Source organism: Pinus tabuliformis, chromosome 8 (genome assembly GCF_031772625.1).
Source record: "Pinus tabuliformis cultivar Carrire ecotype Pingquan chromosome 8, CPIR1, whole genome shotgun sequence".
Lineage (NCBI taxonomy): Eukaryota > Viridiplantae > Streptophyta > Pinopsida > Pinales > Pinaceae > Pinus > Pinus tabuliformis.
The window spans coordinates 1,290,712,482-1,290,738,801 of NC_142294.1; the positions used below are offsets into that span (position 1 = coordinate 1,290,712,482).

At 42.6% G+C, this 26,320-nt stretch overlaps 1 protein-coding gene across 1 annotated transcript in view; it reads left to right on the forward strand.

Moving 5' to 3' along the window:
- Positions 1-25,586, forward strand: part of LOC149240178 (G-type lectin S-receptor-like serine/threonine-protein kinase At2g19130) — an 80,645-nt gene extending 55,059 nt beyond the window's left edge. Inside the window, exon 4 of the mRNA XM_089370094.1 lies at positions 23,071-25,586. Coding sequence (XP_089226220.1) covers positions 23,071-25,586 — 2,516 coding nt within the window. The remainder of the gene's footprint in view (positions 1-23,070) is intronic.
- Positions 25,587-26,320: the final 734 nt, after the last annotated feature.

Sequence of the window (26,320 nt, forward strand, 5' to 3'; positions counted from 1 at the left end):
TCTCTCTCTCTCTCTACTGCGCAGATATGAGTCTCTTCTCTACTGCACTGAAATGGGTCTCTCTCTCTCTCACATGTGAAGCCGGAAGCTGTTGAATTTGAAGTTGCAACTGCAGAAGTAAAGATTGACTTGTGTGGCCTAGAAGATCTCCTCTTTGGAACTGCGTTGTAGGTTCATCTGAACCTCCTTTGAAAGCCGCAACTTTTGGGGGTGGAATGAAGTCAATCCGACGAACGGTTGGCAAGATATCGACTGCCCTAGTTTGAAGCCGGAAACTGCTGAAACTGAAGCTGCAACTGCAGAAGTAAAGATTGACTTGCGTGGCCTAGAAGATCTCCTCTTTGGAACTACGCTGTAGGTTCATCTGAACCTCCTTTGAAAGCTGCAACTTTTGGTGGTGGAATGAAGTCAATCCGACGAACGATTTGCAAGATATCGACTGCCCTAGTTTGAAGCCGGAAACTGCTGAAACTGAAGCTACAACCGCATAAGTAAAGATTGACTTGCGTGGCCTAGAATATCTCCTCATCTGAACTGCGTTGTAGGTTCATCTGAACCTCCTCTAGAAGCCGAAACTTTTGGTGGTGGAATGAAGTCAATCCGACTGTCGGTTTGTGAGATATGGTCTGCCCTAGTTTGATAATGAAGCCGCTAATGCTGATGCTACTGATCTAGGGTTTGCTACTGCTGATATGAATAAGATTTATTGTACTATTTCTCTCTGCTGAATTATTGAAGATAAAAGAAGATTTGATCAAAGGGTTTCCCCACACATTGTGGGGTTTGTCCCTGGCTAGCCGCCACATCTTGTGTCTCTTGTCTTGGCTTGTTTTCTGTCGATCGTTTAATGTTCTATCTGCACTTTACTTTATGTACATGTGATTGCTAATCGGTGGAATATAATAAGAAAAAGAAGTAAATTGTTATAAGCATAGAACATACCATAACTTAACATGGTGTCAGAGCTGAGGTGAAGACAAAGCACAAGCAAGAGTAAGAGCAATCATTGAAGAGAAGATTGGCAAGGCTATCCTAAAAGAACTATGGGGTCCTCAACACTCTTTCCTGCCGAAGACAAGCTCCGTGAGAAAGCTGACTATCACGGATGAAAGATGTCTATCGATCTAACCCTTGAAGATCAAGGAGTGCTGGACCATGTAAGAGGCAATATTGTTGAGCCTTCATCAAATGCATCTGCTGCTGCCTGGAACAAATGGAAAAATGGAGAAGTCAAAACAAAGAAGATCATCCGGGACTCTATCAACAAGCGCTTGGTGGCCTACATCTCTGATCTAGACACCTCCAAGGAAATCTACGACAGACTGGTGAGTTTATTTAAAGTTAATGATGCAAATCAAGTTTTTTTTTTAGAAATAAGCTAAGGGAAATCAAGAAGGGTAAAGATGAAAGTATGCAAGCATACTTCTTAAGAATCATCGAGATCAAGAACGATCTCCTATCTATTGGGGAAACTATTACTGATAGAGAAATGGCACTCACAACTCTTGAAGGATTACCATCTGAATGGTATGTGTTCAGGACTACTCTTCTGAACTATAGTGTAATTCCTGGTTTCGAAGAATTAATGGCTAGATGCATTCAAGAAGAAACAAGGGAAGAAGTGTAAGAAATTCCCATGCCTAAAGGTCCTCCTGCTGCCTTTTCTTTTCATGCAAAGAAAAGAAATAATTCCGGGACTAAATCAAAAGGAAAGGCTGGACCTAAGGCTAGGAGAAAATGACGATGTTACATTTGTGATAAAGCAAGTCACTATGCAAGGGAGTGCCCTGATAGAAAGAACTCACTCTAGGACGATGATCAAAATCCTTCTGATTGCAATCAAAGGAATGACAAATTCAACAGCAAAGGTAAGAGGAGAGCTGGGAATCAAGGAAGAGGACAAGCATTCAAGAAGGCCAGAAATTCCAGGATGTATTAAATGCACCTGACCTCAAAAAGAACCTAGTGTCCATCTCGGGAACGGAAGACAAAGGCTTCAAGGTAACCTTCAGCGATGGCAAGGTATGTATATGGAAAAATAATGTTAAAGATGCCTTTACTCTTGGGTTTAGTGTTGATTCATTATATCAGGTCAATGGAAGTCTGCTAGGTGTCATGTCTTATGACACATCTCTTCAGTCCGAACTTTGGCATCGGAGGTTTGCCCACCTTCATTATAAAGCTATACTCGGTGTAAGACAAATGGTGATAGGGATGCCCGAATTCTAAATAGAGAATGAAGGTGTATGTCCAGGATGTGGTGAAGGAAAGCTCAAAAGGGGACCATTCCCCTCAAGCCAAAGCAAGACCTCTGATATATTACAATTGGTTCACTCGGGCATACCTGAGGTTGGCATTAAGAGGGAGACTACTACACCACATACTCCTGAGCAGAATGGTGTGGTGGGAAGGAAGAACCGCACGATGATGGAAGCTGTCTGGGCCATGCTACATGATCAAAGACTTCTGATGTTTCTATGGGATGAAACTACAATCACCGTCGTATATGTACAAAATTGATGCCCACATCAAGCATTGGGTTCCAAGACTCCTGAAGAAAAATTCACCGGCAAGAAACGTGATGTTTCTCATTTTAAAATTTTGTGAAGCCCTGTATACTTTCATGTGCCAAAAGAGAAAAGAAATAAATTGGGAGCATCTGGAAAGAAGGGAATTTTCGTGGGCTATGGTGAAAATACTAAAGGCTATAGAATCTATGTAGCCTGTCAAAGGGAAGTCATAATTAGTCATGATGTCACCTTTGACGAAGATATGGCTCTCAACAAGGTGATCAATCTTCCGACTTTGAGGAGCTCTCAAGAAGCCGACACCAGGGAACCGAAAGAAAAGGATGATGAATCAATGCCTGATGTAGAAGAACCCATGGATCTGATTGATCCTCCTCCATATGAGCCTTCCTCTTCTAGGAAGAGGCCTTCATGACTTAAGGGGTTACTTGATGATGCTGAAGGACATGCTGCACCCTGAGGAACCTTCCGTCAAAGTAAGAAACTTAATAGGTATCAAGGATACCTGACCATCATGAGCACGATCATACAAAATGAGCCTTCGTCATTCTCAGATGCCGTCAAGCATCAAGTATGGAAGGATGCTATGACCAAAGAATAGGAGTCTATCATAAAGAATGATGTTTGAGAAGTAGTTCCCAGACCCCAGGACAAGACTGTTGTTACTTCCAAATGGCTTTACAAGATAAAGCATACAACAGATGGAAGCACGGAAAAGTATAAGGCTCGTTTTGTTGCTCGAGGTTTCTCCCAAAAGGAAGGTATAGACTATGATGAGATATTTGCACCTGTTGCCAGATTTACAATCTTCGCGCTCCGCGCCCACAAAACACGGAGTCTTTACATCGGATTTGGTCAAAATACGGGCTTTAAGCCCAAAAACTTCCCTTAGGGGATCCTACGCCCAACAAGCTCCCAACACAAACATCGTGACTTGCCCTCGAGTCACTCTATTGATGAATAGATCTTCACGTGGATACCTCCCAACTCTGCTCAGACCGCTGCAAGGTCAACAACGCACTGAGCAGCTGCCTGTTGTACCTCATGCATGCGTTATTTAGAGACTGCAGTATCTAAGCTATTCCTTACATCTACTCCTGCGTTCCCTACATCTGTGCGAGCTTGGCTTCGATCGAAGTTGTAATGACGAATGCCTCATCAATCCAAGGTTCGACGCACACCTTCAAAACCGCTTCTTTGTGTCACACCACATCTACCTGCTCCTTAAGCACTTTTTCCTATTCCATTCGCCTGAGCCTCTGTGTAAGGGCCACCATCTACATGGTCCCTTTTATATCATCATACTATTGCTGCAACTCACGCACTTCTGTTTCTAAGCATTGTATGTTCGGGTCCTCCTGTAGAGTGGTGAGGACCTCGAATGACTCTTCCAACATTTTGGTGTAGTCCTTCACTGCACTACTGATCTCCTACATCCTCGATGTAATGGTGTTGGCGCGATGTTCCCTCACCTCTAGAGAAGTTGAAGGTTGTGCCTTCAACCACAGCTCTGATATCTAAAGGTTCAGCTCCAACTGAACCATAGCCATCTCTTCTCATGCTTCGTGCACCCCTACTGCTAACCTCTGTATGCGCGCCTTTTTTGGGATAACCAACTCAGGGACCATCTGACAGGCCTCCTCAATCACCTGCACCATCTGCCGGTTCTGTGCCACTACCTCGTCGCGTTGTAGGCTCACTTGTTCCATATTAATTTTCTGCTCACTCAACACCTATAGTGCGTGATCCTCCATAGCTCGCAGCTTTGCAGTCACTCCGTCCTGCAGGACATAGAGTGTTTCTGAAGGGACCACAGCCATGTTGATCGCTACTCCCTTCAATGCACTCACCATAGGCCTGTTGGCCTCGTTCTCTGTAACCAGTGCCCCCTCTAGCAGCACTATGGTGTTGGTCATGCGGGCACACAACATTTCCTCAGCCACAGTTGTTCCTACCGCAAGGCTAGTCGAGGGAGTACTAGCCTAAGGAGTGCACACCTGCAACTCCTGTATCTCTACCCGAAGGGCCCCCAACACAATCTGATTCTCCTTTGCAAACTATTGGAGGGCCTCTATGGTGACGTCATGCATCGTCTCCCCTATATCATGGAGATCTCCTTCTGTGAGGGTGATTGGGTCAAAAGAAGTCTTAGAATCTTTCGACTTCTTTCGCAGCCCCACCTACTCTCTCGAGCACTGGCGCTTCAACTATGTAGATGTTTTTTCTGGTTCCATGTCACCTTCCTTTGTCTCAGGCTCTTCCTAAGGCGAGGGTGACTTATGGCCTTCGCGCTCCTTCTCTACTGCCTGTTGCTACTCGGTCGTTGCTTTCTGTTGTTCTGCAACTGCCTTCACGACGTCCTGCACCTCTTGTGCCTTTGCTGCTGCTGACTCTTTTCTTCTTTTCTCTACCAACTGTGCCATTCACATTTTTGCCTCCTCCTTCTTCTGTTGTGCAGCAGAATTTTCCGTTTCCAACACGGAGATGGTTGGAGCGCGCCACTATGGTGACCACAACTCAATTACGGAGAATATGACATCATTCGTGGCCAGGTACAAGAGTTCATTCCACTTCTTCATGGGGTCCTTGCATGCCTTGACATACACGTGGTGGAAGTCTGCCTTGAACTCTGTGAAGCTTTGTAGGCTATTGTAGACAGTGAGAGATAACCACGGCTTGCGGTTAATTCCCATTCTGATGTTTATCTCCATGAACACCTAGAATATCTAATTGTTTTGTTTTGTTTTTAATTAACATTTTGGGTTTTTTTGGTTTTTTTTTTCAATCTTTGTTTTGTTTCCCTATCTCTACATACCCGAAAAATCATCCATATGTCTCATTATATAGCAATGTGTCCATCTGTTACAAAAAATATCAACGTGTCCACCTTTTACATAAAAGAAAAATGTATCTAGGATGGTAAAAGACACATAGATTACTTTAAGGATATTGGAGCTATATGTGTATACTTATGCTAAATAAAATGATTGGTTTAATTAATATGAATTATTGTTAATTAATGTTTTGGGGTTTTCTGTGTTTTTTTTTCAATCTTTTTTTGTTTCCCTATCACTACATAACCCTAAAAATCATCCATATGTCGCATGATATGGTAATGTGTCCATCTGTTACACAAAATATCAACATGTCCACTTTTTACATAAAAGAGAAATGTATCTATGATGGAAAAAGACATCTGCCTCAACCCTCTATGTAACTCTATGCTGACAGAAACATTGAAGACTCTATGAAAAGAGCTTATTATTTCATTACTAAACATTGTTATTTATAGATACATACGCATGAGTGTTGGCTTAAGGGGGCTTGACCCAAGTTCAGAGTTAATTAACAAAACAAATCCCTGTACTATTGGCCCTTTCGGCAACAACCCGCGGAGCGTGCACTGAGGTCTTGCCCGAAGCAGTATGGGGGGATGCTGGAACAGGGTTTCTGCACCCTTGAGATGTCTGAGGGGTCAGTTTAGTCAAATTGTAAATACCTTCGTGCAGGTTACTTCACGCGCTGTCCTGACCTGCAAGACCTTCGCAATCTGTTATAATCATCTTCGTGGAGCCCTAACCAGGGGCTGAGGTGATTTCGCGCTGCCCTAGCAACGATCTGCACTACTTCTCCAAGTTACACCACGTATCTTACTTATCTTCTTATAACAGTTAGTTACCTTTGCATAAATAGATACTTTATCTTATATTCACTTTATCAACACATTCATATAAGTTCACACATCATATAAACAATAGAAATGCAATTTATATCTGACACATTCAATGCACAAAATAAGAAAAAGATACATAGAAATGATGTAAAACTTCTCTTTATTACTTCTCCAATGGTTACAGACTCGACTCGCTCTGCTCACTCAGCTGCAGGGATCCCTGCACTCAGTTGCGGACTACTAGGCCTCTGCGCACTCAGCTGCAGAGCCTTCTGCTACTGTACGACCCAAAGACTCGACTCTACACTTAGATAAGACTTAATTCTCTATCTATTGCTTTCTTTTCTCTAACTTATTTACAACTTAGAGCCACACTCTATTTACACAATCCCATGGCCCGTGGACCATGGGTAGATTTCTAAAGCCGACATTACATTACAAAAATTAAGGTGGACAACCCTATGACTCATTTACAATCTCTACGCTCCGTGCCCACAAAATGCGGAGTCTTTACATCGAATTTGGTCAAAATATGGGCTTTAGGCCCCAAAACTTCCCTTAGGGGATCTCGTGCCTAACAAGCCCTTATTGGCTTGAAGGGGCCTGACCCAGGTTCAAAGTTAATTAACCAAACAAATCCCTGTACTACTGGCCCTTTCAGCAATAGCATGCAGAGCGCGGAATAAGGTCTCACCCGGAGCAGTATGGGGGGATGCTGGAACCAAGTTTCTGCACCCTTGAGATGTTTGAGGGGTTGGTTTAGTCCAACTGTGAATACCTTCGCGCAGGTTACTTCGTGCGCTGTCCTGACCTACGAGACCTTCACGATCTGTTATAATATCATCTTCGCGCAGCCTTAACCAGGGGCTTAGGTGATTTCGAGTTGCCCTAGCAGCAATTTGCGCTACTTCCCCAAGTTACACCGCCTATCTTACTTATCTTCTTATAACAATTAGTTACCTTTGCATGAAAAAAATACTTTATCTTATATTCACTTTATCAACACATTCATATAAGTTCACGCATCATATAAACAATAGAAATGCAATTTATATCTTATACATTCAATGCACAAAATAGGAAAAAGATACATAGAAATGATGTAAAAATTCTCTTTATTACTTCTCCAACGGTTACAGACTTGACTTGCCTTACACACTTAGCTGCAGGGGTCCACGCACTCAGTTGCAGACTACTAGGCCTCTGTGCACTCAGCTGCAGAGCCTTCTGCTACTGTACGACCCAAAGGCTCAACTCTACACTTAGATAAGACTGAATTCTCTATCTATTGCTTTCTTTTCTATAACTTATTTGCAACTTAGAGCCTTGCTCTATTTATACAATCCCATGGTCCATGGACCATGGGTGGATTTCTAAAGCCAACATTACATTACAAAAATGAGGGTGGACAACCCTATGACTCATTTAAAATCTTCACGCTCTGCGCCCACAAAACGCGGAGTTTTTACATTGAATTTGGTCAAAATATGGGCTTTAAGCCCCAAAACTTCCCTTACGGGATCTCGCGCCCAACAGGGCCTTGTTGAATTGAAGGGGCCTGACCCAGGTTCAGAGTTAATTAGCCAAACAAATCCCTGTACTAGTGGCCCATTCGGTAATAGCCTACGGGGCGCGGACTGAGGTCTCACCTGGAGCAGTATGGGGGGATGCTGGAACCAAGTTTCTGCATGGTTTAGATGTCTAAAGGGTCGGTTTAGTTCAACTGTGAATACCTTTGCACAGGTTACTTTGCGCACTGTCCTGACCTACGAGACCTTCGCGATCATTTATAATCGTCTTCACACAGCCCTAACCAGGGGCTGAGGTGATAGGGCAGTGATTTGCACTACTTCCCCAAGTTACACAACGTATCTTTATTATCGTCTTATAACAGTTAGTTATCTTCACGTAAACAGATACTTTATCTTATATTCACTTTATCAACACATTCATATAAGTTCACACATCATATAAACAACAAAAATGCAATTTATATATGATACATTCAATGCACAAAACAGGAAAAGGATACACAGAAATGATGTAAAACTTCTCTTTATTACTTCTCCAACGGTTATAGACTTGACTCACCCTGCAAACTCAGTTGCAGGTGTCCGTGCACTTAGCTGTGGACTACTAAGCCTCTGCACAGTTAGTTGCAGAACCTTCTCCTACTCTACGATCCAAAGACTCGACTCTACACTTAGATAAGACTTAATTCTCCATCTATTGCTTTTTTCTTTGTTACGTTTTTTTACAACTTAGAGCCTCACTCTATTTATACAATCCCATGGTCCGCGGACCATGGGTAGATATCTAAATCCGACATTACATTACAAAAATGAGGGCAGAGAACCTTATGACTCATTTACAATCTCGCGCTCCACGCTCACAAAACGCGGAGTCTTTACGTCGGATTTGGTCAAAATTTGGGCTTTAATCCCCAAAACTTGCCTTGGGGGATCCCGCACTAACAGAATGACTCGAGGGCGAGTCACGGTGTTTGTGTTGGGGGTGCAAAGGGGTTGGTTTAGTCCAATTGTGAATACCTTCACGCGGGTTACTTTGCACACTGTCCTGACTTGCGAGACCTTCGCAATCTATTATAATCATCTTCACGCAGCCCTAGTCGCGATATGTGCTACTTCCCCAAGTTACACCACATATCTTACTTATCTTCTTATAACAGTTAGTTATCTTCACGTAAACAGATACTTTATCTTATATCCACATAATCAACACATTCATATAAGTTCGTGCATCATATAAACAATAGAAATGCAATTTATATCCGATACATTCAATGCACAAAATAGGAAAAAGATACACAGAAATGATGTAAAAATTCTCCTTATTACTTCTTCAACGGTTATAGACTCAACTCGCCCTACGCACTCAGCTGCAGGGGTCCGCGCATTTAGTTGCGGACTACTAGGCCTCTACGCACTCAGCTGTAGAGCCTTCTCCAACTCTGCGACCAAAAGACTCGACTCTACACTTAGATAAGACTTAATTCTCTATCTATTGCTTTCTTTTCTCTAACTTATTTACAACTTAGAGCTTTGCTCTATTTATACAATCCCATGGTCTGCGGACCATGGGTAGATTTCTAAAGCCAACATTACATTACAAAAATGAGGGTGGACAACCCTATGACTCATTTACAATCTTCGCGCTCCGCGCCCACAAAACGCGGAGTCTTTACATCGGATTTGGTCAAAATATGGGCTTTAAGCCCAAAAACTTCCCTTGGGGGATCCCACACCCAACAGGCCCCCAACACAAACATCATAACTCGCCCTCGAGTCACTCTGTCGATGAAGAGATCTTCGCACGGACGCCTCCCAACTCTGCTCAAACCGCTGCAAGGTCAACAACGCACTGAGCAGCTGCCTGTTGTACCTCATGCATGCGTTATTTAGAGACTACAGTATATGAGCTATTCCTTACATCTACTCCTACGTTCCCTACATCTGTGCGAGCTTGGCTTGGATCGAAGTTGTAATGACGAATGCCTCATCAATCCAAGGTTGACGCACACCTTCAAAACCGCTTCTTTGTGTCGCACCACATCTATCTGCTCCTTAAGCGCTTTTGCCTGTTCCATCTGTGTGAGCCTCTGTGTAAGGGCCACCATCTGCACGGTCCCTTTTATATCATCATACTATTGCTGCAACTCATGCACTTATGTTTCTAAGCATTGTATGTTCAGGTCCTCCTGTAGAGTGGTGACGACCTCGAACGACTCTTCCAACATTTTGGTGTAGTCCTTCACTGCAATACTGATCTCCTCCATCCTCGATGTAATGGTGTTGGCGCGATGTTCCCTCACCTATGGAGAAGTTGAAGGTTGTGCCTTCAACCACAGCTCTGATATCTAAAGGTTCAACTCCAGCTGAACCATAGCCATCTCTTCTCGCGCTTTGCGCACCCCTACTGCTAATCTCTATATGCATGGCCTGTTGGGATGACCAACTCAGGGACCATCTGACAGGCCTCCTCAATCACCTGCACCATTTACCAGTTCTGTGCCACTACCTCGTCGCGTTGCAAGCTCAATTGTTCCATATTAATTTTCTGCTCACTCAACACCTGTAGTGCACAACCCTCCCTAGCTCGCAGCTCTCCAGTCACTCCGTCCTGCAGGACATAGAGTGTCTCTGAAGGGACCACATCCATGTTGATCTCTACTCCCTTCAACGCACTAACCGTAGGCTTGTTGGCCTCGTCCTCTATAACTAGTGCCCCCTTTGGCAGCACTATGGTGTTGGTCATGCGAGCGCACAACATTTCCTCAACCGCGGTTGTTCCTACCACAAGGCTGGTTGAGACAGTACCAATCTAAGGAGTGCACACCTGCAACTCCTGTATCTCTACCCGGAGGGCCCCCAACACAATCTGATTCTCCTTCGCAAACTGTTGGAGGCCCTCTATGGTGACGTCATGCACCGTCTCCCCCATATCATGGAGATCTCCTTTTGTGAGGGTGATTGGGTCAAAAGAAGTCTTAGAATCTTTCGACTTCTTTTGCGGCCTCACCTGCTCTCTCGAGTGCTGGTGCTTCAACTGTGTAGATGTTGTTTCTAGGTCCATGTCACCTTCCTTTGTCTCAAGCTCTTCCTCAGGTGAGGGTGACTTATGGCCTTCGCGCTCCTTCTCTACTGCCTATTGCTACTCGGCTGTTGCTTTCTGTTGTTCTGCTACTGCCTTCGCAGCGTCCCGCGCCTCTTGTACCTTTGCTGTTGCTTACTCTTTTCTTCTTTTCTCTGCCAACTGTTCCATCCACAGTTTTGCCTCCTCCTTCTTCCGTTGTGTAGCATAATTTTCCATTTCCAACACGGAGATGGTTGGAGTGCGCCACTATGGCGACCACAACTCAAGTATGAAGAATATGACATCGTTTGTGGCCAGGTACAAGAGTTCATTCCACTTCTTCATGGGGTCCTTGCATGCCTTGAAATACATGTGGTGGAAGTCTGCCTTGAACTCCGCAAAGCTTTGTAAGCTATTGTAGATAGTGAGAGATAACCACGGCTTGCGGTTAATCCCCGTTTTGATGTTTATCTCCATGAACACCCAAAATATCTTATTGTCTTGGATCCTCTTCGCATCTTTAGTGGTCCACAGTGAAGCGTACTTCGCTGCCTCCAGCACTATGGACAACAGAAGCCATGCAGAGTGGAAGGTCTTCCCCTGTTCCTGTGCCTCGTGGAAATTCTCAAGGAACTCCTTACACAAGTACTCGGACCAGTTAAACTGGACCCCATCTATGCATTGCGCAGGAAGTGCTATCACTGGCGTGGGCACCTCATCTGTGCGACACTTCCACATAACCTTGACAGCTAGTATCTGGGTGGCAACTTTGACTGCCTTGTTGTTGATACTAGAGATCGTGTACCCTCTCTTCTTTTTCTCCAGCTTGAATTTTGCCTTCATGCCCTCCGAGATGGCCAAGTCGTTGCTCTTACCCTCCGAAATATCTGTGGGGTCCTCCCCCTTATAAGGGAGTCGGGTAATTCTATGAATCAGGTGGTCCATGATGGGGATGGGCTCCCCCAACCATAAACACCCATCATGCACCAGGCAGAGTAGTTGCCTGATGAAAAATATAGTTACTAGGGCACGTTGGTAATACGCACCTAGAGCAGGTTTAAAAACCCTACTTTCTCAACTCCGTGTAACTACTTATGCGGCTCCAACTTTACGACTCCTGCGGCAATGTTTTCCTTTGGCCTCATGAGTTGGGAGGTTTCCAAGTGTGGGAACTTCTTGTGCTCTGTGAGATCCCAATCTTCAAACTTTAGACTTGGCACCCGTCCCAAGTGCGCTCCTTCAAAAACAATATTGTCAGGTAGCAGCGGAGTCTACAGAGAGCTCTTTCTCTCATCTAGGTCCTTGGGCACTCTTGCCTTTCCCTTCCACGGAGGAACATACACGGGTATCCTGGTTAGAGGGTCCGCGCCCTTGGTTTCCACCTCCATGTCTTCATCTTCCTCCTCTTCAACAAGGATTTCCTCAATGTCTTCCTCCTCCTCATTGATTTCCACATTAACTGCTTTCCCCTTTTCTTCCATGGTCAGTTTAGTTCGCAGCAGGTTTCTAGGGGACATGCACACCAAAACCATGGGTTGCTTATATTTCTTGGGTCTCAGTGTGCTCAATGATTTATGGATTTCTGCGACTATCTCGGTGCTCTTAGGGGCATCTCTTGTTGTCATGGCTTGCACGGCTTCTTCAACAGCCATTTCACCGCTCTCCATGGCTTCCTCTGGTGTGGTCTTACTGTTGTTCCACAAATATCTCAATGGATTAGGTAAGTGCTCAATCAACACCTTCAAATTCAAAAAATCAAAAAAATATGGGTTCATAGATCTCTAGGCGCGCAATAGCTCAATTCTCAAATGGCCAAGTTTTGTTTGTTGGGCAGCCCTTTGCAATTTATAGCACCTTTTGAATTCGAATTTGACCATTCCCCCCAAATATGGTTCATTAATTCTCCCTTGGCAGCAGATTTTCCCAAATCTAACCCATAAATCCTGCCTTAAATGCCTACTGCCAGCTCCATTTGGTCTCAAACTAAGCATCACATCATGAATAGTGATTATAACGGTCACTTTCCAGCTAACCCGTGTGATAGCACAGCTACCCTTGCGCTATCATGGACCTTGTGACACTTCGCTCCTGTGCACAGCCCTGACATCGCGTAGGTACCGAGCATAGTGGTTTATAGTCTCGTACCTCCTTTCAATTGCCTGGGGCACTAAGATTGTGCTTCTTATGGGTAGTCAGGTGGCTAGGCCACCTATATACGGCTTCAACTGACCATCACTCACTTTTCCTGAGAAATGTTTGCCTTTTAACTCTACTATCTACATCACACACTTTACCATCTACATCGCACCACCATCAGTGATCCCTTTAGTAACATATGGCCTGATCCAAGGCATCACACTGATCAACTCTTGGCAGTAGCTCCTAAATTTGTCAATGGAATCGTGCGCCTCCTGTTTTATCACCATGATTTTCTTATCAAGAAAGTCCTTCTATATTCCTCCCTCAAGCTTCTTGACTTCTGCTTCCACCATGACACTTTTCTCCCTCAACCGAACCCTTTCATTCATGAGTTCTTGGTTCCTAAGATTACCTTGTTGGATCTCTTCATTAGGTCCCAAGCATTCCTCTTCGAGCTCTTCCAACTGCGTGATCCCTTCTTCCAAGGCTCTACGAACTGTCATATCTGGGGGCGCTGCTACACACGGACTAGGCATGATATACTCCATTGGCATTACAACGTTCGCTCCATAGGTCAACCTAGAAGGCATCTGTTCCACCAGTTTATTGCACGTTTCCCTATAAGCCCATAAGACTGTTGGTATGCGCAGGTCCTAATCACTTCGCTATGCATTACATACCTTGTTCAGTGCTTCACACACTTCGTTAAATGCTTCCGTGTGGATAACCTTCTGCACGCTCGTTCTCTCCACAGTCTATCATTCCAATTTGAGGAATCGTTTGCACATTTCCCCCCCCCAACACATGCTTATTGACCATATTTTCCAACGCGCAATTCATGTGTATCCATGCAGGTTGTTTACCATATGCCTGTACCCACCTGGACAGATGCGCGCGTGGACCATCCCGTCTATTCTATTTATCTGCCAATCACACTATAGGTTTCCCAAATTGTGTGTGCAACATTTTTCTACATGCACGCCAGTCTTCAAAGCTTCCTCTGTGCATACCCCACCACCTTGCAGGCGTAGCACGCAGTACCCAATTCAAGGCCCGTAAACGTTGCTTTTCTGACACCTTCCTTTCGAATTTGTCCAAGAAAGTATCTACCTCACCTAATCTATCATAAGTAGGGAGATCTCTCACTTCTATTGTTACGCAGTGCATTGACCTTGTCATCATGTTACAATTAAGCGTAGTTACCTCGCGTAACTGATTCTGCCATTGTTCTATCTCTTCATCAGAATCTAAAGTGTAGGAGCTTTCGCACTCCCCTGATATTCGTCCATCCACGGTGGGATTTACCTAGTCATGCTCTTGCGCAGTTATCTTGTAGATGCAGTCCAAATCATCGTCGCTTTCATAGTTGCGCACTGACTCAGTGTAGTTCGATCCCTCAGCAAGGTCTAAGGGTATAGCTATGCGCAGAGACTTCTTCTCAAAAATTATCTTATGCTTCTTCAGATTAATCACCCTGTTCATGTTAGTGGCCCAATCAATTCCTATGAGCGCAGGGTAGGGATCGTTTTCATCAACAATCTCTATCACCTCAATGTCTGCTAGCGCACTCGCTCCCTCAATATCCACGGTGATTCCCTACAATCACCGCAGGGGTATTACCTTCTGTTGGTTCACCATTCACGGTTCAATAGGAGACCACTGCAGTGTGGGCCTCCCCATGCGCTCCCATGTTTGCTTCGGAAGAACGTTCATGTCTGATCCTAAGTCTAGAATTACTTGGTCCATCTCATATCCTCCAATCTGCGTGGTTAGCCTCATTTCTCTCCCCATCCTTCTCTTATGCCTTCCAATCTTTCGAATTACATGCATTTCTCCTGCCGCAATCCCAACACATCTATTAATGAGTTCTTGTAGTCCCTTTACAGCCTTATTGTCACGCAGTAGCTTCATGCATGTTTCCAAGAATGTCATAAGCATAAATGGGTCCATTTCTGACTCCGATCTATCTTTTCTTCCTGAAGTAGAGGCATCATCGAAGCTCTTCGTAGCTTCCATGAAGGTTTCCTTAGCGCGCTCCAAATCAAACTCTGCTTCCTTTGCCGGAGCTTTGCGAACCCAAGTGCTATCTTCAGGTTTTTTTCCTTTGTCATCTCCCATCATAATTCCACTTCAGAGCACAATATTCACATTCGGATCTTCCTCGCGCGTCTCAAACCTCATCATCTGCAGGTTCTGATTCGGGGGAGGTGGTAGCGCTCCCTTGTCACGTATCCTAGCTATCAGCGTCGAACAATCCTCCATCTCATGATCAAACAAAGTACAATACAGACATGATGGGTGCGTTGGATTCGTACAAATGCGAGCATAATGTCCTGACCCACTACAATTGTAGCATATTAGTTGTCCGCGACCTCTTCCAGGTCCTCCTCCACCTCGGCTTCGTCTGCGTCCCTGAAATCTTGTTCGTGTCATCATTGCACTCGGGTCTAAGGGTCGCAATTCAGCCTAAACTCTGTAGGTGGGAGTTCTATCCATCATTAACTCATAGCTTCTACAAGTGCACTCATCATGTCCTACTGACCTACAAAAGTTACAGAACAATTGTTGCGAATTTTGTGTATACTTTTGTAACAAATGGCAGTTTCTTGTATCATGTTTCCCTCCTATTTTTCAAATCACGCACCACAAAGTAGGCATCGCACTAGGTCCCGCTTGTGCTTCCGACCTTAGTGGCATCGGTCTTCCTCCCGTGAGGTAATTCATGAACATCAGGAAGTGGTCCTTGTCATGACCCTAACCCTTACAGTTAACGCACCATACCTCTTCACGCACTTCTGGTCGAGTTGTCCTATCCTGTTTCAGACTCTACATTTCAAGGCATAAGTTTTTCAACTGCGCGTGGATCTAATAAACTCCCAAGTTAGGATCCTGTATTGGGGTCTCATGCAGCCTCATTGTGATCTCCAAGGCCTCTACCTGAGTCGTTAACCTCCATTGCGATAACACGTTCCTCAAATGCGGCGTTAACGATGCTACAAACCATTCACGGTGTTGTCCATCCATTAAAGTCATATTAGCTTCGCGAATTATGCACTTCAGCCTCTGATCCAACTCCCATGGAGTCTCGCCTGGTAGCACTGTGATCTCTTTGAATCTAATGATCAACTGTGCTTCTCACTTCAGCCTGCTAAATTCCTTATTTACTGTAGTTTGGATATCCACGATCCTCGTATTCAAATTGTCATTAGAATGCTTAATATACTAGGTCCACATGCGGTCCTGCAGGGTGCTAACCTGTGTCTCTTTCTTTATATTGTCATTTGTAACTCCCTGTGCTTCCCATATGGCTCTTATCATGAACCAAAATTGGTTCGAATCTTCATTTCCTACTCCCTTGAACACAGGCAACCTTATCATCTTGCCATATTGACTTGTGGTGGTGGTAGAGGTGGTACGGGTGAAAATGGAGGTGAAGGCAGTGAAACTAGTGGTGGTGTGGGCGAGGGTGGTATGCATGGAATCCTTTGCCTTATCAAATGGATCGCACTTCGTGGCAAGACCTTTGCGAGCTCTTCCTCGTCCCCTCGTGGAGGTGAAATCAAAGGGTTATTATCTGGTCCCTTACTTCGTTCGTTACTGTAGGTTTTTCCACTTCGCGTAGCTTCGGACATCAAGGTAATTCCATAACCCTCTTTTCACACAATAACATTTTAATCCAAGTATTCAGAGACTTTACATACTTACCTCATGGTCCTTTGAGAAAGCATCGCTCTGCCTTGCTATAGCTAACTGAAGTATCTACGTGAACTCAATAATGAATCCTCCTATAATTTAGCCAGTGATTAATAGTGCGCACGAACTTATTCTCTGATGCTTCCAATTTGCACACCAATTCTAGGGTCCACACAATACGGTTGTCGAGTTTCCACCTTCCTTAGCTATCTGCTAACTTTGCGATCCACTCGTACAACTCAGTAGGGAAAGATGCGAAGAATATTTTATATATCTCTATGTACAGGTAGCAGTCTAACAACTCTTCCTTTGATACTCACAGATTCCTGTTCTCCTGCGCTGCGAACTCTTGAATTCTCCTATCCAACCAACCTTCAATTTCCTTCTTAGTTAGATTCCAATGATATGACATCAGACATCTCTATGCAGATTCTGGTTCTGGCAATAGAACCATTTGTTGGCTTGAGGGGGCCTGACCTAGGTTTGGAGTTAATTAGCTAAACAAATCCCTGTACTACTGGCCCTTTTGGCAACATCACACGAAGCTCGGACTGAGGTCTCACCCGAAGCAGTATGGGGGGATGTTGGAACCAAGTTTCCGCACCCTTGAGATGTCTAAGGGGTCGGTTTAGTCCAACTATGAATACCTTTGCACAGCTTACTTCGTGCGTTGTCCTGACCTGCAAGACCTTTGCGATCTATTAAAATCGTCTTTGCGCAGCCCTGACCAGGGGCTTAGGTGATTTCACGCTACCCTAGCATCGATCTGCGCTACTTCCCCAAGTTACACCGCGTATCTTACTTATCTTCTTATAACAGTTATTTATCTTCACATAAACAGATACTTTATCTTATATTCACTTTATCAACACATTCATATAAGTTCGCACATCATATAAACAATAGAAATGCAATTTATATCCAATACATTCAATGCACAAAACAAGAAAAAAATACACAGAAATGATGTAAAACTTCCTTTTATTACTTCTCCAACGGTTACAGACTCGACTCGCCCTGTGCATTCAGCTGCAGGGGTCCGCACACTCAGCTGCGGACTACTAGGCCTCTGCACACTCAGTTGTAGAGCCTTCTCCTACTCTACGATCCAAATACTCGACTCTACACTTAGATAATACTTAATTCTCTATCTATTTCTTTCTTTTATCTAACTTACTTACAAATTAGAGCCTCGCTCTATTTATACAATCCCATGGTCTGTCGACCATGGGTAGATTTCTAAAGTCGACATTACATTACAAAATTGAGGGTGAACAACCCTATGACTCATTTACAATATTCACACTCTGCGCCCCAAAAATGCGGAGTCTTTACATCAAATTTGGTCAAAATATGGGTTTTAAGCCCCAAAACTTCCCTTGGGGGATCCCGCACCCAACAAGGAGAATTAATAATGATCTCCGCCAACTTGAACTGATGTCTTACTGACTCCTGCATACTTACATTAAACTTTTCGACTCACATTAAACTTGATGACGTGGGAACTGTGGGCGGCACCATTGGCGCCATCGTGATTAATGTTCTAACACCTCCCCTTAATCATGATGACCTAAACTTTAATTTGCCTGCTGGTCTAAGTCTCAGCTAGGCTTACAACAAAACATTTCATTTTTTCCTTCTTGCTAAAGGGTCAATGCTTGTTCATTTACTGGTACAGTTTCATCTTCACCTTTCTTGTCATAAGATAGTGATGGAGGTTCTCCTTTCTTGATTGCGGGATAACATTCTTTGTATTCAACATCGCTGCAGGTTCTTGAGACTTATACTTGTCCTTAATGCTTGCAATTTCTTCAAGTTTTGTTGCTTTTTATTGATTGTCAATATATGAACACTCAAAAACAACATTAGATTCATAAAAAGAGCCATACTGATTCTTGTCATCGTGCTCTTTGAAGAGAGCTTTGCTTCCTTCATTTTTCTTTGCTGACACAATTGGTTGATTCATGTCTTCAACCTCTTTAGTCAATTTTGTTGCTGCAAACATGTTGTCCTGCATTTGATTTGTGTATGGAAGTAGGCAACTCTTCTCACCAAACAACAGTTCATCAATAAGATGCTCTTCATGCATCATATTGAACCACTCTTCATGAGATACATTATTCTCATCAAATTTGACTTCATAAGTCTCTGCATCACAGGGAGATTACTTAATATCACATACTACTCTATTGTCATCTACAAACATATTTTCATCCTTAATCCTAGTTATGATGTTTTCAATACAATCAACTTTAGCAACAACACCTTCATCAACTTCAACTTTCTCACTCATATCCATACTGTACTTCATTTCAAGAACATCCCAAAATATTTTTGCATTATATATTTCACCAAATTCATGCAAAATATTAGACAAAATGTTTTCATCTAGAGTTGATATAATGAGAAGTAATGCTACTGCACTTCTACACTTATCTTGGGGATTTATGGATGTTTCTTCAACAAATTGCCATAAATCTACTTAACCAAGTAATCCTTCCATTATCATTGCCCAAAGCTTAAATTTTCTACCCGAGAATGATGGTAGAATTGGAATTAATCGCTTCAATATTACCTCTGTCTCTTCAAACTTTTTTGGCTAATCTAGATTTGCATTTTGATACTCAAGTATGGATTCCTCTTGGAAATATTTCATATTTTCTAGCGGCTTCTTCCATTTGATTTTTTTTCAATGCTCTTCAAGACTTTTTGAACCTCCTTTGCTGACCCATGACTTGTTCCACACGCTTTCACTTGTTCGCAAAAAGTTTTATCACTTTTTGGTAACAACTAACCACATGATGCTCCAATATATGGCTCACTTGCCTCTCCTTAAACACACAAACTTGCTTCTCATGATTCCAACAGTGCTCCAACATTGCTCCCTTAACCAACAACACTCTACTTCTCACAATCTACGCTAGCTGCTTCTCCAGGTAGTTCCTCTCCTCCTTTACGCCTCTTCCAATGGCTCCACTAGACAGCAAAACGATGCAAGGCTTCTCTGACTTCAAAGCCTATGCTTGCTGCTCCTCATCATTGCTTCTCCACACCTCTTCCTAGCTTGTAATGCAGTGCCCAACAGCACGACACACTGTCTCACTTCACAAAATAGCACATAACACTTCCTCCACACCACACTCAGCTTTTCTCCAAGTAGCTCACCGGCGCCAAGTGTTAAGTCATAAAGAGCACACAACTCCATAACGTTCCCACACTTTCGACTATGTCTCCACACAACTATTACTCCACACAACAGCGTCTACTTAATAGTCACAAGCGCTTCCAACTCAAGGGGATCTACTATTCTTATCACACCACTTCCCCTTTTAACATTGCTCAGTCACTAATGTTCAATTTATAAAGCTCGAGAATAGCAATGCACTTAGCTCTTCACACAACTGATTCCTCACAACCTTAAAGCACTTGGCAGTGTCTATTAATGGCACAACGAACTCACAATAGCCATAACGGGCATAATAATTTGCTCAGCTTTGCAACTCTCCAACATATTACAGCGCCAAACAGTATGCTCGCATTCTGGCCAGCTCCACGAGTGGCTCAGCGCTCTACGATCACTGCCAACTCCCTCACACTGCTCTACGCACAACAACATGTTTTCTCCACACTTTGATTTGTAGTGGCTCCGACAACCACTCTGCATGCACACAAGGATTAACTAGCCATTCATGCTGTCGCTAGCTCCATTCTTACACACAACCACCTCAGAGCCCACAACTCTCTCTCTTCCTCAAACAGCAGCCACAGCCAAAACCCTCGGCTCTGATACTGTAACACAAACATTGAAGACTCTATGAAAAGAGATTATTGTTTCATTATTAAATATCGTTATTTATAAATACACACGAGAATCAATAAGGATCTTCGTCAACTTGAACTGATGTCTTACCGACTACTGCAGACTCACATTAAACTTGATGATGTGGGAACAGTGGGCGACGTTGTTGGCGCCGTTGTGATTAATGTTCTAATAGATGGTGGTTGGAATTAATGTTTTCCAACATATGCCTCCTCTTGAATAAACAATAAAACCCTTGGTGTCTGGCCGCTAGTTTCTCCAAAGACCCTTTCTTTCAAGCTTGGTTTGAAAGCGCAGTTTCTGAGATTAAAGGGAGAATCGAAAATTCAATTTCATCACAACGTCTACCATGGTGAAGCCCACTCAAATGTCACAGAAAAGACTTAAATTTATGGTTTTGGGTCGTGATTTTTCCAGGGATTGCGTGAATGCCATCGAGAGCTAAATTTTCAAGGCTAAATTCAGGTTGGATCCATCCACAAATGAAGCCTTACCATCTCGAAATGAAGAAAAGTTTTATGTTAACGAGAGAAGCGAAGCTGTAAGAAAGAACTTGGATCGGTTGGACTCAAAGAAGAGGCCACCAAGAGAACTCATGGTTGTAGTGTAGGTGTTGATAATATTTTTCTAGAACATGCTTTTATGTCGATTTGTGGAAGGAGAAGAGAAATGGAGGACGTTGTTTCAATTATCACAACTTTTAATTCCACAATAAAATGAAAGCAATACGAAGAGCATTCTTGCGCTGCACTTTTTTGGCATCTACGATGGCCATGATGGATTGCAGGTCTGTACCATAGTGTTTTCTTTGCATTTCTTGTCCCGTTTCTTCATAGTTTTTCAACAAAATGATGAATGTGCTCATATGACTCCACTAGGCAGCCTTGTTCTGTAAACAATGCCTCCGCGAAATTCTCACGACGGAGTTGAAGATTCTCGGAGTTGAAGATTCAAACATCATCAAAGGTTGGTTAACATTTTATTTCCCCTCCCATAACGTTTCATTGAACAACAGTGTCCAGGGGATAAATTCTATGGGTGATGGGTACACCTAACTCAATTTTTTATAACAAGAAACCTCTCAAATGACTTAGGGACGACGAAGAAATAGGGACTGCTTTTAGGGATCATCTTTGTCATTTTAAATTATTATGGTATTGTTTAAATATGATATATTTTAGAGTTTTTAGTTTGAATTTTGTTGGGGACTACTTTTAGGGATCATTTGTCATTTTAAATTATTATGGTTTGTTTGAATATTATATATTTGGGAGTTTTTAGTTTAAATTTTGTTGGCAAAATTCCTTCTTCTGATTCATTCTTCTGCGCTCATTGCTTCCATGAAGGCATGGAATTTGACAGAGGAATTGCCCGACATGGGGCAATGCCGTCAAAACTCTCCAATTCCCGTCATCAAAGCTTGTTGAAATTCCTAATGCAGGGACAAGTTCATATTAATTCTAGAATTAGTATCAAGGATTTGATATTAATTTCTGAAGTAATATTAAGGAATTATCAATTTAAATTTAAGTTCTTACAAAAATTTAAGTTTGTTTTTTTGAATTGGTCAGAGTCATTTTTAAAAAGGGCGCCTAGGGTTTCTACGAACGAAATAATTATTAATATTATATTAGTTTTTATTATTATTTAAAATACGATTTTTTTAATTTCTGCTATAAGTAAATAATAATTACTACATGACTTCTATAAGGAATTAATAATAATTAATTTGATTGCTATAAATAATTAATAATTAAGTTGATTGCTATAAATAATAATTAATAATTAAGTTTTACTAATATAAACGTATTTTCAGCATTTTTGTTTAAATGTTTTTTTGGGGTGGCTATTCTGAAAATTTTCTGAGACATTTCAATATAACAGGTAAGCTACGTCAGTTATTTGTCGATTTAATTATTAATAACTTGACAATCGCAGGGGACGCATATACCGTATAGACTCGTTCAAATTTTTTAGTAGATTTAATTATCAGTTACTGACAATTGCAGGCGACACTTATAGCGTATTTGACTCGTTTAAATTTTGCAGGGGACTCTTATAGCGTATTTGACTCGTTTAAATTTGGCAGACGACTCTTATAGCGTATTTGACTCGTTTAAATTTTGCAGGCGACTCTTATAGCGTATTTGACTCGTTTAAATTTTGCAGGCGACTCTTATAGCGTATTGACTCGTTTAAATTTTGCAGGCGACTCTTATAACGTATTGACTCGTTTAACTTTATTAGTCCATTTAATTACCGGTCACTTCACAATTCTAGGCGAGTTATAGACTGTATTAGTGTATTTAATTACCCGTCACTTGACAATTGAAGGCCTACTCCAATATACCGTATTGACTCGTTCGAATTGAATAGCCTCTAACATTCACCCTATCCATTTGTTCAAATTGGGCAGATTACAGGATTCTAGTTCGGGATTAAGTTAACGCACAATACGAGTGGCTTGTTTTTTTCAGTTGGTCACTTGACAATTGAAGGCCTACTCCAATATACGGTATTGACTGACTCGTTTGAATTGAATAGCCTCTAACATTCACCCTATCCATTTGTTCAAATTGGACAGATTATTAGATTCACAATACTAGTGGCTTGTTCTGTTTCAGTGTATGCTGTCGCAGCAGAGCAGCTAATTGATTTCATAATGGCTACTACAATTTGCATGATACAGCAACACCCAGACTCGCGGGTTCTGTCCTGTTTTTTTCTCTTCTTCGTTTTGCTACTTCACATAAAACAGGGTGACGCCGCTGACGCCGCTTCAAACAACATTGTGTTAGGGGCCTCTTTGAAGGGCAATGAGACCCGCGTTTCCAAGGGCGGGAAGTTTACTTTGGGATTCTTCAATCTCATCAACAACAACAACAATGTTAAAAATTGGTATGTGGGTATTTGGTATGCCACTGCCTCACCACAGACACTTGTTTGGGTGGCCAACAGCGAGCAACCACTGCAGAACAACTCAGCTGTTTTCAATCTCACAATGGACGGTAGTCTCCTCCTGTCTTATGGGGGATCAATCCTGTGGTCCACGAAAGGAAACATGAGAAAACCTTCTTCTGCTATGATAATGGATTCTGGTAACTTGGTTGTTCTGAGTTCGAAGAATAGCGCTGATATCATCTGGCAGAGCTTCGACCATCCGGGAAATACGTGGTTACCAGGGATGAAGGTTAGTATGAGCCAGGCTGTGACGTCGTGGCGGAGCCCTTGGGATCCGAGACCTGGGCGCTTCTCCATTCAGATGGATCCAAAAGGATCCGACCAATACGTTTTGTTGTGGAAGAATCGAATCAAGTGCTGGGAAAGCGGTGTCTGGAATGGCCAAGTCTTCAGCGAAATTCCGGAGATGACGCATAATTACATCTACAATTTCAACTTTTTCAATAACGGTTCGTACAAATATTTCACTATTTCTGTGAAACCCAAGTTCACGTCCTATCTGACACGTTTTGTCGTGGAAGAGAAGGGACAACTTCGACTGTACATTATGTTGGGAAATAACAAATGGAGCATGTTCTGGGCACAGCCCACGGATCAGTGCAAGATGTATGCCCTGTGCGGCGCTTATGGATCATGTAACAATGACAATCTCCAGTCCTGCAGCTGCGTGACCGGCTTTGTCCCTAAAAACAGACATGCTTGGGAGTCGCAACAGTGGTCGAGCGGATGTGTTCGGAAAACGCCATTACGATGCATCCACGCCAGAAATGAGACCATCACCGATGGATTTGTAGAGTTGAGTGGCAAATCTACGCCCCCTGAAGGGATTCCATATAGAGGGGAAATGCAGTGCCAAGCGGCCTGTCTCAGCAATTGTTCGTGCACTGCATATTCCTTCGTTGCTAACGGCACTTCGCAGACGTGTGTAATGTGGTTTGGTGAATTGCTAGATATCTACGATACCTCCAATGGGATATCTCTCTTTTTACGCTTAGATGCCTCGGATTTGACAGGACTCTATAATGCCGACAAGAAAGTGACTTTGGCCGGCGTAGTGGGTGGCGTGGTGGGCGGACTGGGTGCAATTCTAGCCATACTGCTGCTATTTCTCTGGTGTTGTAGGCGCCCTGGTTTGTCTGCAACAGAATATGCGCCGGCTGCACTTGCTGCATTCACTTACAGAGATCTGCAGATTGCAACGAAGAATTTTTCTGAGCGTATTGGAGGTGGAGGTTTCGGCTCGGTCTTCAAGGGGACTCTACCGGACGGTTCTGTCGTGGCTGTTAAGATGTTGGAGTGTGTGAACCAAGGGGAGAAGCAATTCCGCATGGAGGTGAGCACCATCGGAATTATACAGCATGTGAATTTGGTTAGGCTGCGAGGATTTTGCACCCAGGGCTCCAGAAGACTGTTGGTCTATGAATACATGCCCAATGGCTCCCTCAACTCCTTACTCCAGAAAAGCCAAAGCGATGATGATGAGATTGAGAAGAAGGTGCTGGACTGGAAAACGCGCTTTAGCATTGCCGTGGGCACTGCCCGGGCAATCGTGTACTTGCATGAGGAGTGCAGGGACTGCATCATCCACTGCGACATCAAGCCGGAAAACATCCTTCTGGACTCTATGTTCTGCCCCAAGGTGGCCGATTTCGGGCTGGCGAAGCTTCTGGGCAGAGAGTATAGTAAGGTGCTGACCACAGTTAGAGGAACCAGAGGGTACTTGGCCCCAGAGTGGCTCTCCGGCCTACCAATCACTGTGAAGGCCGACGTCTACAGCTTCGGCATGACATTGCTCGAAATAATTGCAGGCCGAAGAAACATGCACGTCGATTCAGAATCCAGCGATCAGGTGTACTTTCCTTCGTGGGCCGCAACTCAAATCAATTGTGGAAACGCAATGGAGGTGCTGGACAAGAAATTGATGAACGATGCAGACGCAGAGGAGGTCAAAAGGGCCGCCATCGTTGCGGGATGGTGCATTCAGGACGATGAACATGCGAGGCCATCGATGAGTGAAGTGCTGCAAATATTGCAAGGTATTGTAGACGTGCCCCCTCTCCCACCGATTCCCCTCTCTCTACAAACATTTGCATTAAAACCCGACAGTCTGGTGCTTTTCTTCTGGGACAAAGATACTTCTGCACATGCAGTACATGCACGCAACAGCGATAATCCTTAGAATCCGCTGTAGAACCTTCACAGAGTATTGTCTGTTTACTTGCAGTATAGAATCATTCTCAACCATAAAGATCCTTTTATGATGGACGAGTCACGAAAACCCTAGTGACCTTCTGATAAAACGAATTCAACGCCGCGTGGCGATTTAATTTGTATTTCATTAATAATTTAGTTATTTTATGGATTAAGCTATATAATTGTGGCGATTTATTTGTATTTCATTTATACTTTAGTTATTTTTTTATGGATTTGAATTTATTTATTTCTAGCATGTTAAAAAATAATATTATATTTTAATCATGCACTTTTTAAAATTGTTTTAATATAATAGTATACATATTTTTAATGAGAAAAAAAAATACCATTCCATATTTTTCGAAATTTAAAATTAATATATACATAATTTATTTTTATAATTTATAATATTTTTTTTTTATTCAAAAAAATCTATTGATATTAATTCACAATAAGTATCAAAATATTTTATTACATGTCGAGTTAAAAAAAAATATGATAGTTAATTAAATTATAATTTTATTTAAGATAATAATTATTATTAATGATAAAAATAATTAGTTCATAAGTTAAATATATATTCATAAGTTAAATATATATCTATGTTAAAATAATATGTAACAATATTATTAATTATAAAGATTCATTGGTATTTAGAGATTTTTAATATGTAAATAAGTGTTACATGGAAGAGTAGTACATGTCACTTAAGTCCTAATT